At 34.7% G+C, this 19,485-nt stretch overlaps 3 protein-coding genes and 1 pseudogene across 3 annotated transcripts; 2 read left to right on the plus strand and 2 right to left on the minus strand.

The window, feature by feature from the left end:
• Window positions 1-4,028: 4,028 nt before the first annotated feature.
• LOC145010347 (auxin-responsive protein SAUR19-like) lies at window positions 4,029-4,328 on the minus strand. The gene has a single exon (XM_078968904.1). It carries the CDS (start codon window positions 4,326-4,328, stop codon window positions 4,029-4,031), a length of 300 nt encoding a protein of 99 aa, XP_078825030.1.
• Window positions 4,329-5,003: 675 nt separating this feature from the next.
• On the plus strand, window positions 5,004-5,650 carry LOC145010981 (auxin-induced protein X15-like). The gene has a single exon (XM_078969581.1). The coding sequence runs from the start codon at window positions 5,214-5,216 to the stop codon at window positions 5,514-5,516; it is 303 nt and encodes a 100-aa protein (XP_078825707.1). The 5' UTR covers window positions 5,004-5,213; the 3' UTR covers window positions 5,517-5,650.
• Window positions 5,651-11,231: 5,581 nt separating this feature from the next.
• Window positions 11,232-11,774, minus strand: LOC145010348 (uncharacterized). Its single transcript, XM_078968905.1, has 2 exons — window positions 11,619-11,774; window positions 11,232-11,540 (listed from the first exon to the last, which is right to left on the minus strand). The coding sequence occupies exons 1-2, from the start codon at window positions 11,772-11,774 to the stop codon at window positions 11,232-11,234; spliced, it is 465 nt and encodes a 154-aa protein (XP_078825031.1).
• Window positions 11,775-17,902: 6,128 nt separating this feature from the next.
• On the plus strand, window positions 17,903-18,726 carry LOC145010738 (auxin-induced protein 15A-like; annotated as a pseudogene).
• Window positions 18,727-19,485: the final 759 nt, after the last annotated feature.

The following is a 19,485-nucleotide window of genomic DNA, read 5'->3' on the forward strand; positions in this document are numbered from 1 at the left end:
TTACGGTAATGTAGTAATTATCCAAAGTATGTAATTATAGTTATGTAGTGGAACCCAATTATTAATTGGGTGATATTTTGATGTTGACAGATCGGGAATCTATCATCTAGCAGCTGGGGTCGAGTTTGCGGGACTTCAGCAGTGTGGGATTGAGCCTGCGGGACTTCAATAGTGTGAGGTAAATTTCCTTCGAGTAGGAACAGGTCTACGGCCACAATGCCGACTCATTTAGTTAGCAGTAGTTTCGGACTACAGTCCGATGCAGTAGTTCATTATGCTTGGTGTCTTTGTGATACAGATGAGTTATGTGTTCCAGACTATGGTCCGATGCAATATGCAGTATATGTGTTTATATTATATGCTATGATTATGTTATGCTATGTTCAGTTAGTTCCGGACCTTGGTCCGATGCAGTAGTTATAGTGCTTGATGTCTTTGTGATTCAAGCATGTTTTGTGTTATGTGTTCCAGACTCTATTCCGATACAGTATGCACTATATGTATTCATGCTAGTTGATATGTTTACGATATCCTATGTTCAGTCAGTTTTCAGACTTCGGTCCGATGCAGGGGAATAGGTCCCAGTCAGTTCCGGACTTCGGTTCGATGCAGTTAGTTCCGGACTTCGATCCGATGCAGTTAGTTCCGGACTTCGGTTTGATGCAGGGGACAAGGTCCCACTCAGTTTCGGAATTCAGTCCGATGCAGTTTCCGAACTTCATTCTGATGCAGTGGGCAAGGCTCAATATGTGCTTAGATGTTATTGTATGGTATGTGGTAGTTTGGGGAGCTCACTCAGCTTCGTGCTTACAGTTTCAATTTTGGTTTCAGGTACTCAGTTTTCAAAAGAGGAGCTTAGGAAGATTGCAGTGCACACACCATTTGTTCAACCTGGGATGTTTATACTCTGATATATTTGACAGTTGTTATGACATTTTGATATACATTGTTTATGATTCTTATATGACGTTGATGAACATGGTTTTATTATTGATTTAAAATGAAAATTTTCAGACTGTACTTTTGGGATGTTACATATATATATATATATATATATATATATATATATATATATATATATATATATATATATATAACAATAATTAATTCATATAGCAATTCAGATGTTTACATCATTTAATATATCATAAAGCTAGAATGGGTTATTCCTTTCACTTCATCTCTACAAACCAAAATGAAATTGAATGGCATACCAAGAATTGTGCTAAGCATATTTTTTTCCCCTTTTGGCTAAAAACATATAACAAAATCTAAGAAATATAATAAAAATTAAAGCTTATCTCAATTTTCATAAAATTTTTTGCTCAACCACATTTGACTTTTTAAATTTTTTGGTCACTGTGGTCATTTTTTGTTCTGGTAATTTTTGTAATAACAAAAAAAAATCAAATATAAGATCTTATAAAGTATGATACTACATAATTTAGAAAGTATGATGCTATTTCTAAAATCAGCCCTTACACAATCTATAAATGTTATACTGAGAAATTTTAGTAGTAATTGGTACTAACATTGTGGCCCAATGTTACAAATTTATATTAAAGTCATAAATTTTATCTCAAGAAAATCAAATAAAAACTTTCTTAAGAGATATTTGAATCAAACTACTTGCAATGAACACACAAATAATTAATTATATCCAATTAAGAAGATCAGAAAAACAAATTAAGATTGTTGTTTCACATAGAAATCATCTAATATGTAGCAAATAAGAACAAAAAGTTTTGGGTTAAGTTTTTCAACAACCTTTGGTTAATTTTCTTGGCACCTGATTAATCCAACTTTATGTTTGTAATCATTTTCTTTTCTAACTCGAGTTATTATGTTTGTAATCTACAGTCGTTTTGCAAATTTACCCAAAACTTTATGCTTGTCTATACAAGGCATGTTACATTATTTATGAACAATCCTTTACAGAGCAATTAATCCAACTTCAACCTCTTCGTCATCTGATCAATCAAATAATAAACTAACTTGTGGAAAATGTTACAGGTGAAATATATTAAAAATATTTGACACATCAAACCATATATTAATAATATGTAAAAATCAACCTAAATTATGAACTATCTTTAAAAGATTAAGATAAAAAAGAGAATATTTAAGTGATATTCTGACCTGGACACTCCTGCAAAAAACATGTCAATAATTATAAATCTTTTATTCTCCATTTCCAGCACAACTAAGATGCAAATCCTGTTAAATAGTTACCAATATTTAGATTAAGTTGTTACTATAACTTCTAACAGAAAGAATAGAGTAAATAACTTTTTAAATGGCTGCAGAAACACATACTCAAATTGAAATAAATAAAAACTGAAGAATCATCTTGGCTGCAAAAGTAGCACCGTATGAATCTCTCCTTGACCTTGCAATATAGCAAATGGTTGTAAATGGAGGTGATGCACAGGCTTGAAACTACAATATTAGCCAATCTTTTCGTCATTCTTACATCCTCACTTTGAAGTCAAATTATCAAGTTCTAAAACAAAATAAAAACTAACCCTTGAAATCCAACTCTTAGTTGGCTATGTGTCTCCCCATCTCGATCTCTCAACAAAATCATGAAAGGAAGCAAGCAAAAGAACTTAGGGATTTTTTTTTTTTTTTTTTTTCATTTTAATGATTATTTGTAAGGAACTTTCAACATGTTTTGACTTAAATTTACAGGTGACAACAAAACCGTAGAACTAAAAAAAATAAGATATGACTAATCGTTTTCTTGAAATAGGCATAGAACAACTTCAAGAGTAACATCAGGTTTCTATCAAAAGTATCAAACCAAGAAGGAGAAAAAGAGAAAGACAGAGAGGAATTGAAGAAAAAAAAAATACTTACAGAAGATGAGAACAAAGTCAACGATTGTCCTTTTATGGAAGCAGTGCGCCATTGTTATGCTCTGAGCAGGAGAAGCATGAATCAAAGGGTTTGCGGAGCTATGGTTTAAGAGAGAAAACTAGATATGAGGAGTAGAATCAACACATCGGCGAGATTTATGGATGTGTGAACTAACAATAACGTAAATAGGACTGATTTTAAGGGATTTCAAATTAATTTCTTCCTGATTAATTGGCATTATACATGGAAATGCCAAAATTGGGGGATAAATCATAAATGACAGAGCGAATCAAAGATATAGGCATGGGGCGGGAAAAGAAATTAGAGCATACTTGAAAAAATGACACGTGGATTGAAGAAGATCTATAAGGGGGACACGTGGCGCCTTAGAGAGTCTTTTATTAGGAAGAGAGAAGAGAAGAGATAACAAGAGAGGCCTCGCAAGGAGGTTGGAAGTACAAAACAGAAAGATAAAGTCGATCAAAGAACTCTATTATAGTATGAAATCGACTATTTGAGTATTTTCTGTTGAAGTCAGACAAGCTACTGCAGAATAATCTATAAGAAACTCTTGTATATTTGTATTAAATAAGTTTGCATTCCTCCAATAGCTATCAGATTGTAGCAGGTCCACCTAGTTCTCTTCCAATGAATATCAAGTTACAAATGTGTGAGCTCCATAGGCGTCATCATACTTTTTTGAAGTTATTTCATGATATGAGTAAACTAAATTCTCATTCTCATCTACTACTATATGTATTACTTTTTATGCTCAGCATAATTTTTTAGAGTTGTTTCATGATATGTGTATCTACGTGGTATGCCCTCCGAATAAAAAAATATAAATTTATTACATGCAGGAAGATGGATCGCAACAAAGCTCATGATCCATTCTCATATAAACTTTTCTGAAAAAACAAACTGATATCATTTTATCTTCATAGGGACGCACATCAAGGTATGATAAATTATTATAGCCAAAATAGTGGATGATGCAATTTTCTGCATTTCTTATCTCATAACGCTAAACAAAATCCAATAAACTCTAAATAGTTCTGGTTCAAGTTTCTTACAAAAATGGAACAATTGTCTCTAATTACAAATGATAAAAAAAATTCTACTGGTCAGTCAACTACTCGTGATAACTAAGAATGTTGTATACAAGTAAGTCATAATGCGCCCAAACGAGAAGCTAAATCGGTGAACGTACATTCACTACATGGAATAGTGAGGCCACCCATTGGATGACTATACCCAAATTCTTCCTCAGCTTGATCAAGCAGTTGTTGAAAAATAGGTTTCATTAACAACCATACCGGAACTACAAATCTCTTCTTCTCTTGCTCACCAACATAAACCGCTAAACAGCCTTTCGGGATATCCATAGATTTTGTTGTCCTACTTCCATTTGAGAATGACCGTTTAAGAATTTGCTTTGCTTGAGTGATGCGGGGCATAAGAATGGCCATTTTATAAGGAGGGTATTGTCTGTTAACTTCAAAAGGCTTATGGTGAATGAAAATTCTAAAAGCATGACTTCTTGGGGAAAAGCTGTGAATCTGTGGTTGTGTTATTCATCTTGAATGGTTTATATATCCATATGGTATATGTATATGGAAAACTAGATGACAGATGGTGACATATGGTGGAAATGGGATCAATAGCACATGCCTTTGTCTTTGCTGTTATAAAAGGAAAAAGAAATACATAATCAATTTGTGAATCTAAAAGCCAATATAGCATCACAAATATTTCAAAGATTGGTTGGTCCATCCAAATAAAAAAAAGCATGTGATGATGCCTATATGCAAAGGTTTCCTAATCAATGCGATGAATTATATCCATATACATATTAATACATCATAGGCCACACCTGTTGTAAGAAAACCCCGGTGATTTTACATGGGTTTGTTAGGAAATAGAGCCACACTCCCATTAATATCACTTACATGGGCCCATGATGTTTGTAGAGTTCTTCACCACTTACCTTCTGTAGAGAATAGTGGCCATACATGTTATCCTCTATGTTTAATCCTTTTGGGTATACAAGTAAATGTCAAAGACATTATACTATCTCTGAATATATGGTTGTGATATATATGTTAGATCATACTTTCTTGCAAGTTGAGAAACACAGCACATGATGCTGCCTTTCTGTCACGATGTCTCCATCTGTAATTTAATTACCTTTTTATCATCTGTTGTATACTTGGAGCTTCAATAAACCATTATATAAATGAATCTGATAGGCAAAGAACCAGCACATGCACTTTCCTCTGTAACTACTCTGCAACATCTTTTAACAAAAAAAGTACTCTCACATTGTTTTACTTCCTTCAGCAACCTTCAGAAAAATGGGTATTCGTATGCCTCAGATCATTCAAGCAAAACAAATTCTTCAAAGGTCTTTGTCAAATGGAACTCGCACATCAAAAATGGATCTACCAAAAGGCTATTTTGCAGTGTATGTTGGGGAGCGAGAGCAAGAAAAGAAGCGCTTTGTGGTTCCTGTGTCGTTGTTAAGCAAACCTTCATTTCAAGACTTATTACATCAGGCAGAGGAAGAGTATGGATATGACCATCCGATGGGTGGCCTTACAATCCCATGTAGCGAGCACATATTCTTTGATCTCGCAACTAGTCTGGGCGCATTATGAATTTAATTTCTTGCGTTGAAGTTGTAAATAGTATTTTTTAAGTAATGATCACTAACCTTTTTGCAACATGTGACACTCATCTGTTGTCCAGTTGTCAAGGTTCTTTTGAAAATCGAATTCGGATTTAATTCAAATCCACTATGTATTGACTAATGATTTAATCTAGACTTGAATGAAAAACAAAATTCAATGTAAACAGTATCACCATATATAAAAGATAGAATTGCTGCTTGAGAATGTTTTGACCACAGAATTGACGATCAATAATCATGCCATATTATTTCGTTCTATATTTATATACATATATTGGTTAGTGTCAGAAAAAGACAAAAACCCAGAGAAGTTATGTAGGGAGTGATTTTATCAGTTTACGGACCGTGAGAAATTCACATTGAGGAAATAGTAGACTCAGAAAGTAGTTTTTTATTTATGTCCTACCTCTTAACAATAGACAAAATACAATGAACTCTAAATTAATAATCCTTGTCCTAAATCAATTCAAATTGGACACTTTTCTCTATTCATAACTGATACAAGATCCATCCTAGTGGTTAGTTGGTATAAAATGTATATCCCACAATGCATATAATTTCATCAATCAAGGTATTTATACAAGTATATAAGATACATATACATGACACCTAACAAATCTACCCTTACTAATAAAACAATAGTTGAAAAAGTACACATGTCATCTCCTTAGCCTTCCAAGTTGGCATATGTCACTTGGCATCATATGAGACAATTCCTACCAATTCGGTTTCCATTTAAGGGGTGCTTGGATAAAAAGTTTTTAGCTTATTAGCTTATTGCTTATTTGCTTATTGTGGTAGGAATAACCATTTTTTAAAATGTGTTTGGATTAGCTTATTGCGGTGAGAATAAGCAATAAACAATAAGCATTTAAGTGTTTGACAAACAAAACAACTTATATTAGTAAAATGACTAATAATCAATAAACAAGCTGCAATAAGCATTCCCTCTTGCTTATTAAAATCAGTTTATTTGGCTTATTCTTATCCCAATAAGCTGATTTTTAACGAAATTTATCCAAACACTTAAATTTGCTTATTACGGTGGGATTAAGCAATAAGCAATAAACAACCTATTTTTTCCCTATCCAAGCACCCCCTAAATATATATTAAACTAATAAACACCGATATCACAACTTTCCAAAATCAATTTTTTGCTGGTATTCGTTCGATTCCACAAATTTTGGTTACAACTAAATTCATATTCAAAATTTGAAACCAAAAATCTTATACTAAATTAAAATTTGAATTATTTATTATCTAATAAGTTCAATTATATTTTAAATTTGTCAGTTTTTAATGTATCTCAAACAATTAGGGATACATTAATATAGCCGTGATACTCCTATTCTACTGCATCTCATCAACACGACAGAACACTTCATTCTATTGAGAAGAAATTAGTTTGCTTTTAGATCTTCAATCACCAAGAACACTGTAAGAAAGACACGAAAGAAAATCAGGTAATTAGTACTTCATATTTTGAATATATATATATATATATATATATATATTAGAAACATTTGATGCCCGTGCTAAACATGGGCCACAGAAGGTAATTAGGGTATTTATTTCACCATTATCTAATTTATATGATGCTAAGTGGATTTTAAATGTAAAATTCTTGATTTGTAAATGAAAATGTAAGTATATTTTTATAATTACAAGTGTATTATTATAATTGGTAAAGGATTGTAAGTACATTGTTATTTTGGGGAAAAAACTATAACTTCATTGTTATTACATGTAAAAAGTTATGTACAATGATAATATTAATATAAAAGTTAAAACATTTTGTTACAACATTTTCCCATGAATAGGCCTTTTGCCTCTCACGTATATTAATACCACAAATGAGACAAAAAGGGCTACAAATAAGAGTATTGGGCTAAATACAATGTTCAACAGCCCAAGCACATACAAACTAAATATAAAACGTATACATACAGAAATATACATTTAACAGCCCCCCGTAATCCGAACGAGAGATCGCGAACGAACATTCAGACTGGACCGAAAACCAAGAAACAGAGTAGACGGTAGCCACTTGGTAAAGATATTAGCGTATTGGGATGAAGAGGGAACATGAAGAACACGAATCTGACCCAAGGCCACTTTATCATGCAAAAAATAGATGTCGATCTCGATGTGTTTGGTGCGTTGGTGTTGTATAGGATTGGTAGATAAATAAACGACACTAACGTTGTCACAGTAAACAAGAGTAGCAGAGAGAGGAGGGTAAAAGAGATCCCGCAGTAAGTTACGAAGCCAACTAATCTTAGCAATGGCATTCACAGCACCACGATACTCTGCTTCAGCACTAGACCTGGAAATATTACCTTGTCGTTTGGCAGACCAAGAGAGAAGATTCTGACCAAGGAAGATACAAGAGCCAGATGTGGATCGATGAGAGGTAGGGCAACCTGCCCAATCAGCATCGGAGTAGGTAATGTGACCACGAGTTGGAGAAGCATAGAGCTATAAGCCATGATCAAGAGTGCCACGAACATATCGAAGGATCCGCTAGAGAGCAGTAAAGTGAGGTTCTCGAGGATCACATAAATATAGACACACCTGTTGAACTGCATAAGATATATCTTGCCGAGTGAAACTCAAGTATTGAAGTGCACCTGCAAGACTACGATATAAGGTTGGAGGTCCCGAACCATCAAATTTGGCAGACGTTTCAACTGGAGTTCGAGCAGGTTTGCAATTAGACATTTTAGCACGGTCCAGAATCTCTATGGCATATTTCTGTTGAGAGAGAAACATGCCATGACGGTCTCGAACGACTGATATACCAAGAAAATAATTGAGAGCACCCAAATAAGTCATGGAGAATTCGGCACGTAAGGTGGTGATAATTTGCTGTAAGAGACCTGTAGATGAAGCAGTCAACACAATGTCATCAACATAAAGTAAAAGATAGGCTATGTGACCCCCTTTGTTGTAGATGAATAAAGAGGTATCATATTTGTTGTTAGTAAAGCCGAACTGAGTGATATACTGAGCAAATCTGTGGTACCATGCACGAGGAGCCTGCTTGAGACCATAAAGAGACCGTTGTAATGGGCATACATGATCTGGAGCGGAGGGATTACGAAAACCCGGTGGCTGATGCATATAAATTGTTTCCTGTAGATGGCCATGAAGAAAAACGTTCTTTAGGTCCAACTGATGAATGGGCCAACAATGAGAGATGACAATACTAAGAACTGTCCGAATAGTAGCAGGTTTAACAACCGGACTAAAAGTTTTATCACAATCAATGCCGGGACGTTGGCTACGTTCATTAGCAACCAATCGTGTTTTATATCGAGAAAGAGAGCCATCTGCTTAAGTTTCTTTTTAAACAACCAAATACAATTAACGACATAAGCATTTCGAGGCCGAGGTACAAGTACCCAAGTTCCATTAGAAATAAGTGCATCATATTCGTCTTGCATGGCATTACGCCAGTTCGGGTCTTGGAAAGAGTCAGAATAGTTTCTAGGAAGTGGGGAGGGAGTAGAAACTATGTCGGTATGAAGCTTGAGACGGTCAATGGGTTTATGAATACGAAGTCTAGCACGAGTGGTCATAGAATGAGTGCTAGAAGGACCCGACACGGTGGACCGGTTATTATTTGAAGTAAACAAAGGGGCAGCAGGAGTTACAACAACGTCGATAGGAATGTTGTGGTCGACAGAAACAACTGCGTTGTCAGTGGAGGTGTCGTTGATGGGAGACGGAAAAGGGGAAGATGAAGGAGAATTGGAAGTGATGTTGGGATCATTAAAGCAATTAAGGGAGTCAGATATATTAAGAAAATCATAAGTGGGGGGGATGGTCCGGCGTCATTGAGCCGAAAGGAGAAATGGTTTCATTAAAGGTGACAGGTCTTGAGATGATTATTTGTTTAGAATGAAGATTGAGACAACGGAAACCTTTGTGATTAGAGGGATATCGAAGAAAGATACATGTGACCGATCGATGCTCACGTTTATTGATTGTATTAAGGTGAGGATAGCACAGGCACCCGAACACGCGAAGATGAGAATAAGACGGATGTTTGTTGAAGAATTTGTGAAATGGAGTGTCATTGTGGAGAGATGTGGATGGAAGGATATTCAAAAGATGAGCGGACATGGAGAGCTTCCACCCAATATGTGGGGGGTAGATGAGCTTGGAAAAGAAGCGTACGTATCATATTATTTAAAGTACGAAGCATACACTCAGATTTCCCATTTTGTTGGGAAGTGTATGGACAGGAGAAACGAATGTGTATGCCATTGGTGTCACAAAGTTGATGAAAGAGAGAGTTATCATATTCTTTTCCATTGTCACATTGAAATGTTTGGATATTGATGTTAAATTGATTTTTGACATAAGCACGAAAATGAAGAAATTTGGAGAACACATCTGATTTCAATCTAAGAGGGTACACCCATACAAAATGAGAAAATTGGTCAAGAAAAATGACATAATATTTTATTCCACTATGACTTTGCAATGGTGAAGTCCATACATCCGAATGAATAACTTGAAAAGGAAATAAAGCATGAGTTTTAGATAACGAGAAAGATAAACGAGTATGCTTGCCAAGTTGACACGCATGAAAAAGAAATGATGAATCATTTTTATTACATGAAATGGAATTGCTACAAATTAATTGTTTCAGAATAGGTTGACTAGGATGACCGAGTCTTTGATGCCACAATGATGAGCTAAGACAGAGAAAGACTTGAGTACTCGGTTTGGTGACTGGGTAGAGATCTCTGATGCTATCACATTGAAGGAGGGTGCGTTTGGTGAGAAAATCCTTCACAGAAAAACCAAACTCATCAAATTCTGTAGAACATTTATTATCACGAGTAAATTGACGAACATAAACTAGATTTTTAATAATTTGGGGAGTGATAAGAACATTTTTTTCAAAATAAGGGTGAGAAAAGGGTTTGAAGCAAGTGTAGAGTGAGCAATTTTGGTGACTGGAATACAAGACCTGTTTCCGACTAAAACTGATATATTTGAATTAGTGCACTTATTTTTAAAGGACTTGAGACTACCTGGATCGGCATGAAGATGAGCGGTTGCCCCGGTGTCCATGTACCAATCTGCATTATTTGGATCTTGAAGGGTCATGGTGTTAAATGCTTGCGGTAAAGAGGTCGGTTGATCCATATTATTTGGGTATTGAAACCATTGCCAGCTGTTGGGCTGCTGAGACATGGTGAAAAAGCTTGCTGTTGGGTGAAATTCGAATTGAGCTGTTGTTGAGAATTTGAGTAAGCACTATTCGGCCATGGGAATTGTTGGATCGGTGGAGAATGCAGTAGCCCATGATATTGTTGTTGAACTTGAATCGACGACATCATCCAGGGGTAATATCCCTCCCAATTTTGACCGCGAGCGAATCCTCCACCTCCGGAGCATCCTTGTCTGCCGCCACCTCTCCCGCCGTTCCGACCTCCCCTGCTGCCGCCACGCTGATTCCGACCACCATCTCTACCGCCGGAGGTGTTAAATCGAGAATGAGGGGGTCGATTTTGGTGCTCGGTGGCGAGAATGGTTGGTGAGGATGTAGTGTCTTGATGTGAGGCTTGAACGTGACGGGAGTGATTTTTTTGCCTTGGACCGTTCTTCAAGGGTTAACATGGAGCGCATCTCAAGAACCGTTCTTCAAGGGTTAGCATGTGAGGCTCAAATGGTGGTGACGACATGGGCAAATTTCGGACATAAACCATCGATGGTATAAATGACGAGGTTTCTTTCAGGTACCGGGGATCTAATATTAGCAAAAATATCAGAGATAGACTTGATACGTGTGCAATATTCCATAACTGTAGAATCGCCAATGGTGATAAAATGTAGTTCATCATCTAATTCCATGGCTTTCATTTCTTTATCCTCATGAAACATGTCTTCAATAGTCTTCCAAACATCTGCTGCAGTGGCGTTGGGTTTGAGAATAGATTGGAGAACAAATTGAGTAAATGTTCCATATAGCCACTGTTTTACAATATTTTCCACTGTTTCCTATTCTGGATCATCTCCAATTTTAGCAGACCCATCAAGATGACCGTATACTTTGTACCCAATGCAATGAGTTTTAAAAAGTTCTTTCCAGGAATCATAATTCAAGCGGTCGAGATCAAGGAGAAGGGGGTCATAAGACTTGATATTGGTTATCCCATTGATTTTATCGTTGGGACTAGGTTTGGGATTAGAAGATTCTCCAATCATTGTGACGAAGGAGAAGAAAGAAGATGAAAAACAGAGGTGAAAGGTGAGAAGAATACGAGAAAGATGAGAAGAATACGACCACAGGAAGGGATCAGCTAGGGTTAGAGGGAAGAATAGCCTGATACCATGTTACAATGAATATTTTCCCATGAATAGGCCTTTAGCCTCTCACGTATATTAATACCACAAATGATACAAAAAGGGCTACAAATAAGAGTAATGGGCTAAATAGAATGTTCGATCGCCCAAGCACATACAAACTAAATATAAAACATATACATACAGAAATATACATCTAACACATTTAATTCCTTGCAGTTTACAATTTTTTTGTTATATTGTTGAAAAAATACATGATCCATTCACTTTTTTCTCATTAAGGCATTGTACACTGAAAGCTACAATATCATAAGATTGTACTACAATGACTATAATAACACGGAATTTGGCTCGTTATAAAAACTTTAGCATGGAAATGTAAGTTTAGCATGTATTTTTTTTCTATTGGTTATTTATGCCTGAACCACAAGTTGTAGTTCTTTTTCAACTTTTATGTCAAATGTATAGTATTTGTAAATATAGAAGAAATTTTTAGCTAAAAACTTTTAACATCATTGTTGTAAGCATAAACATTTTATTATTAAGACATTGTATGTCTAAACTCTTACCAATTATAACATTAGCCTTTCAGTCACACGTTTTTTCAGGAAATACCAAAATATGAACTTTATGAGTATGATCTATTTGATAAATATAAAGATACATAGTTTTAAGTTTCAACCAAGGTATACTACAAAACTGTAGCAACTACATTCTATGCAGATGTGGATCAATCAATGTTGATCAAGGAACTAATGTCCATATTTATTTTTGATGAATGTTGCAAAGGTAACTCAAACATAGAAGAATTAGAAGCCAATATGAATTTACCATTTATAATATGACCTGACCCATTTGAAAGAATAAATTCTCAATTTTCTAAGCTTACTTTTTGGAATTATAAACACTCTTTAATCGCTAGTTATCAAATGTTCTTATAACAATATAAATATAATAAATTTATTTTAAAAGGTTTAGAAACCAGGAACCTATAACACGTTCAATGGTTCCGGGAGCAGTTCAAGTATACTAAGAACCTGTGTAACCGACATCAATTCCCACATTCTAGAACCAGCAGTTCCGGTAACGATTCCAGTCAAATTTTCAGGGTATCCGCCTATGCTCACCTCAAGTGTAAATACCAAGTACATAAGACTACTCGGTATGGGATGGGAACACCATTGAGGCGCCTACATGGGACCTCCACAACGACGGTATAACGCCTCAAACACCACCCCCGATTCCCGTTAAGGTATAAGGCATCCCCATTTTTTCTTTCTTCCTTCCTTTGTGTTTCTTTTTTCTTGGCCTCACAATTGCGTTGAAGGCTTCGAACACCACCACTAAAAATATGGTGGAAAGAAAAAGAATATTTGAAGTTTTATCCGACTATTCTTAATAAGGCTGACATTTATAAATCAGGGCCTACGAAACAACATTGTTATTTCTTGTGTTTAGCATAAATTAGAACACAATATTTATGGAATTTAATTTACATAGGGCTTCAGCTCAAACAAGAAGCCCTTAATTAACAGTATTGTCATATTCACACAATAAAATGAGTAACTAACCTTTGTTTGCTTAAGATAAAGAAGTGGAATGTAGTATTGAATATCTAATCTGTAATAGATTTGAAAGGTACAAGCCACCAGGACATACATCTTAAAGGACAAATATATTATAAAATTAAGTGTAAGGGTAACAAAATTTTCTATGAGTAATCTCCTATCTAATTTCTCTATTTGCATTGGTCACCAAAGCAATAGATTACACAGACCACAATCTAAAGGCTCCCATAATGAAAACTGAAAATTAGGCATTTCAATTGTGAACTAATATAATAAATACCCAAATCACGAGGTTGAAAGTCACAATTTCATTGTTCACACCACATTAAAAACAAGAAGGATCATAAATAATATAATAATGTATCCTTTGGTTGCCGAAAAAGGAATTATAAGGAGAAGAGAAGAGGTATTTATGGAAGCCGTTAAGAATGAATGTAAGAAAAAATGCCACTATCCTTCCATGAGTTTAAAGCATATCGTCAAACATTAAATATCAACTCTCTTTAGTTACTTATTGCCAATATATAAAAGGAATCAAGCTAATTAAATTAGATTGTGCAAGTGATCACCAGCTTAGCTGGTTGTGATGCATCCTGGGTTATAGGCCTCAGTGGGTGAGGTCAAGAGTTCGATTCTTGGCCGAACACATTTGGGGGATTTTCCCTGGATTGGCGTGGATTCGATTCTGGTGCCCCTCTTGGTGGTCCGCTAGGCATTCTTGATCCATCGGGTCGGGTTACTCTCTATCTATTTTCCGGTTAAAAAAAAAAGTTATATTAGATTGTGGAGGAAGGAAAAAAACCAAAATACAAGGTGATGAGATGGAACATCAAGAAATAGGTTGACATTGTTATCCTCTTTATATATGAAATACAAGGTGATGAGATGGAACATCAAGAAATAGGTTGACATTGTTATCCTCTTTATATATGAACCGCCTAGCATTATGGAACAAATATAAGAATAGAAGCTATAATATTAGGCATAAACCTTGCAGATGCATCAGTTGTATTGAGATCACAAACAAAACATGTTTAGAGTTAACATTCCATAACAAGGTCAAAAGAGATGTCAATCCCGTAGTTCATGATATCAATTCCAGTGATCCTTATATGCCATCAGAATGTGTAAACAGGTTGGCCCTCTCATGTCTCTACCAATTTTATGTTTCTTCGTGTCTTCAATTTTACCCGTTGCACTTCAAATTCGTAATCACAATATATACTTTTGAATATTAATTGAAATGCAACAACGCTATTGAAAGTTAACCTTTACCTTATTCAATATGCTCATTTGCAATTACACTCAAATACACAGACTCTTTGCATGCATTTAACCCTTCTCTTCTTCATTTGGTGCACCAATTGTCTCATTAAGGTATATATATATATATATATATATATATATATATATATATATATATATATATATATATATATATATATATATATATATATAGGAGTAGGATCAAATGAGAACACCTAAAAGGTTGAGAACGCGAGAACAGATCTGGGCCATTTAAATATTTAGATCTAAGGTTATTATTAAACGGATGATTTATGAAAAATTCTAAAACTACGGGCATTAAAGTGTAACTTTTAAATTGCCAGAAGGGCATAATAGGAACTGCAAATTTACATATTCCCTACAATTTCTCACCCTCTCTCCTCTTTCCGTTCATAATCATGTATTTTTATCTCCTTCGTTCTCTCTTTAGGGTTTCAAAATAAACGACTCTCTCAATGAATTCGGTTCCCTTTTCTTCCCTCTCTTCCCATCGATCGATCCACTGCCGTCTTACCCCAACTTTAGGTTTGAATCCACGTATCAAATCAGCGACATTGGATTCTAGTTCCACAACAATCCTCGACGATCCGACATCGGCTTCCGATTCAGAAGAAGATAGTCCAGCGAAGATCCAACGAAGATCGGCGCTAGGGTTAGCGTAAACAGCCAAGGCATCAGTTCTTTATGTTATTTCGTTGAAGACATCAGTTTATGTTATTTCGTCTCCGTGGTCGACGAGGCTGAAGAGGAGGAAACGAGGAGGCAGCGAGGGGTGGGTTGTGGGTCTCGGTGGATTGAAGATGGGGCATCTTTGGTGATTACTGGATCAAAGAGAAGAAGAAAATAGAATGGAAGCAGCGGGATGTGGGGTCTGCAATTGGTTTCCGCCTCCGGTGACAAAAGCCCCGATATTGGGTTGTTTGGTGATTGAGAAGGGCAGCAACGATTCAAAAATAGGTAAGGGCTTCTTTTTTTTATTCTTGTTTGATTTGGCAGAACTCAATAGGCTATTTTTTTGTTCTTGTTTGATTAGTGAATACGAGCATAATCGTTGTATATATACAACGATAAGCCTCATGCTTTCATCGTTATGCCACTTGATTGCATGATTCTTTGCTTCGATTGTGTGCATCACTGATGATCAAAATTTTGTTTTTCTGATTTTATTAGTTTGCCAAAGTTTGGATTGACGAGACTCGTTTGATCTGTATATTTTGATTTTCCACCAGATATCCGAAACCCTACCTTTTCGTATTACATATGTATGTTTGTTTATGTTGTGGTTGAGATTCGAATGGTTATGGTATTAAATTGATTCAGTTGGTAGATCTGAAACGAAATAAAATGGAAGTTATTTGCTTCGAGAAACTGATGCTTGTCCGGTTCGAAGTGTTGGATTGAAAAATAAACGAGTTTGGGACTGGTAATGGTTCTGTTTAAAGAAAGATTGGTGCTTCGGTTTTTATCTGTTTCAATTCCGTGTGCCTGAGACGAGTTCATTTATGAATATAATTACAATTATAGAAATTCATATGTATTTTGTATTTTGTTCAGTCTCTTCATTTACTAAATTTGCTTCATTTAATTAATTGTTAATTGTATTTAATTCTGATTTTTGGGTTTTCTATCAAGAACATGAAATGATGAAGTATGAAATTGTTTCAGGAGCGAAGAAAGAACAATATGGAGCCCCTCTACCGATTTGGTGGTTCATCGCAGTAGTGGAGTGGCAGGGGGTATTCTGGCAACCTCTTCACCACTTCATTCTCTTGTTCCAGTTACTGTCGATGAGAGGGGGAGGAAGCAGAAAGAAAACGACAACAGGGGGTGTTTGGGTTGCTTGGTGTGTCATAAAATAGTGGGAGAAAATGGAAGGGGCTGTTGCTCTTGGCTAGCCGGAAACCACTAGCAAACACCTCTAGTGGGGGTGTTTTTGTTGCACCTTGAAGACAGGACAAAAATAAAGGAGTGCGAGAGGAAATAGAAGAATGAAAAATTGTATTTATCTGTGAATAGCAGTGCATTCATGTGTGAATAATAGTGAATGAATAGCAGTGCATTCATGTGTGAATAGCAGTATATTCATTTGTGAATAACATTGAATGAATGTATTTATTTATGATTAGAGGTATTCATTTATTCAATTCTGAATAACAATGTAATTATTTGTTAATAGGAGTGTATTCATTTGTGAATAACAGTGTAAGCATGTGTTAATCAGTATATTTATTTATGATTAGAGGTATTCTTTTTGTGGAGAAATGATAATTTTTACAATCTTTTTTACTCTCAACTGATTAAAAAAAGAAATTGGATTATTTGTAAATTGATGTGTATTTATTTGTGATTGGAGTAGTATCAGGTTTTTTGAAAAAAAAAATCATTTATGAATACAAATGTACTAATTTGGTGTTCGATTTCTATTCATTTTTTTGAACACACAAAAAAAAAATTGATTTTTAAAATTTTTTTTTTTCAATATTAAAATAAATTTTGATAAAAATGTTTTTTATATTCCATTAATAAGAAAAATAAAAAATTGAATATTTATTTCTTTTTTGGTAACTGATCCTAAATTTAAGGGAATTTGATTGAAATTTATTTTATTTTAATATAATTAAAATATACAATTACTAGTATACCCTTATAATTTGATTAGTCCAGAATTGTTCTTGCGTTCTCAATCTTTTAGGTGTTCTCATTTGATCCTCTCCCTATATATATATATATATATATATATATATATATATATATATATATATATATATATATATATATATATATATATATATATATATATATATATATATATATATATATGTCCTCATTGCTATTCCGTTGAATAGTGAGTTATAGATGCCTAGCTTCCTTAGGAATCAGGTTTTCTGTTAACAACAAAGGTATTCTATACATATATAACAAGAGAGGCCTCGCAAGGAGGTTGGAAGTACAAAACAGAAAGATAAATTCGATCAAAGAACTCAATTATAGTATGAAATCGACTATTTGAGTATTTTCTGTTGAAGTCAGACAAGCTACTGCACTCCCATTAATATCACATGGGCCCATGATGTTTGTAGAGTTCTTCACCACTTACCTTCTGTAGAGAATAGTGGCCATACATGTTATCCTCTATGTTTAATTCTTTTGGGTATACAAGTAAATGTCAAAGACATTATACTATCTCTGAATATATGGTTGTGATATGTTAGATCATACTTTCTTGCAAGTTGAGAAACACAACACATGATGCTGCCTTTCTGTCACGATGTCTCCATCTGTAATTTAATTACCTTTTTATTATCTGTTGTATACTTGGAGCTTCAATAAACCATTATATAAATGAATCTGATCGGCAAAGAACCAGCACACATGCACTTTCCTCCGTAACTCCTCCGCAAGATCTTTTAACAAAGGAAATACTCTCACATTGATTTACTTCCTTCAGAAAAATGGGTATTCGTATGCCTCGGATCATTCAAGCAAAACACATTCTCCAAAGATCTTAGTCAAATGGAACTCGCACATCAACAATGGATCTACCAAAAGGATATTTTGCAGTTTATGTTGGGGAGCAAGAGCAAGAAAAGAAGCGCTTTGTGGTTCCTGTGTCGTTGTTAAGCCAACCTTCATTTCAAGACTTATTACATCAGGCAGAGGAAGAGTATGGATATGACCATCCAATGGGTGGCCTCACAATCCCATGTAGCCAGCACATATTCTATGATCTCGCAACTAGTCTGGGCGCATTATGAGTTCAATTTATTGCGTTGAAGTTGTAAATAGTACTTTTTTTAAGTAATGATCACTAACCTTTTTGCAACATGTGACACTCATCAGTTGTCCAGTTGTCCAGGTTGTTTTGAAACTCGAATTCGGATTTCATTCAAATCCACTATGTGTTGGTTAATGATATAATCTAGACTCGGATGACAAACAAAATTCATTGTAAACAGTATCACCATATATAACAGATAGAATTGCTACTTGAGAATTAATGATTTGTTCACAGAATTGACGATCAATAATCATGCCGTATTATTTCGTTCTACATTTATATATATTGGTTAGTGTCAGAAAAAGACAAAAACCAAGAAAAGTTATGTAGGGAGTGATTTTATCAGTTTATGGAAAGTGAGTAACTCACATTGAGGAAAAAGTAGACTCAGAAAGTAGTTTTTTATTTATGTCCTACCTCTTAACAATAAACAAAATACAATGAACTCTAAATTAATAATCCTTGTCCTAAATCCAATCAAATGGGACAATTTTCTCTATTCACAACTCATACAAGATCGATCCTAGTGGTTAGTTGGTATAAAACGTATTTCCCACAATGCATATAATTTCATCAATCAAGGTATTTATACAAGTATATAAGATACAGATATACATGACAGCTAACAAATATACCCTTACTAATATACCCTTACTAATAAAATAATAGTTCAAAAAGTACACATGTCATCTCCTTAGCCTTCCAAGTCAACATATGCCACTTGACATCATATGAGACAATTCCTACCAATTCGGTTTCCATTTAAATAGATATTAAATTAATAAATACCGATTTTACAGCTTTCCAAAATCAATTTTCTGCTGTTATTCGTTCCATTCCACAAACTTTGGTTACAACGAAATTAATATTCAAAATTTGAAACAAAAATCTTATACTAAATTAAAATTTGAATTATTTATTATCTAATAAGTTCAATTATATTTTAAATTTGTCAGTTTTTTAATGTATCTCAAAAAAT

This window comes from Lactuca saligna, chromosome 8, assembly GCF_052625555.1.
Source record: "Lactuca saligna cultivar CGN05327 chromosome 8, ASM5262555v1, whole genome shotgun sequence".
Classification (NCBI taxonomy): domain Eukaryota; kingdom Viridiplantae; phylum Streptophyta; class Magnoliopsida; order Asterales; family Asteraceae; genus Lactuca; species Lactuca saligna.

Coding starts and splice junctions, on each gene's coding strand:
- LOC145010981 (XM_078969581.1), top strand. CDS start 5,214: ATGGGTATTCGTATGCCTCAGATCATTCAAGCAAAACAAATTCTTCAA.
- LOC145010347 (XM_078968904.1), bottom strand. CDS start 4,328: ATGGCCATTCTTATGCCCCGCATCACTCAAGCAAAGCAAATTCTTAAA.
- LOC145010348 (XM_078968905.1), bottom strand. CDS start 11,774: ATGATTGGAGAATCTTCTAATCCCAAACCTAGTCCCAACGATAAAATC. Junction 11,541..11,618: donor CTCATTGCATTGGGTACAAA/GTATACGGTCAT, acceptor ATTGTAAAACAG/TGGCTATATGGAACATTTAC.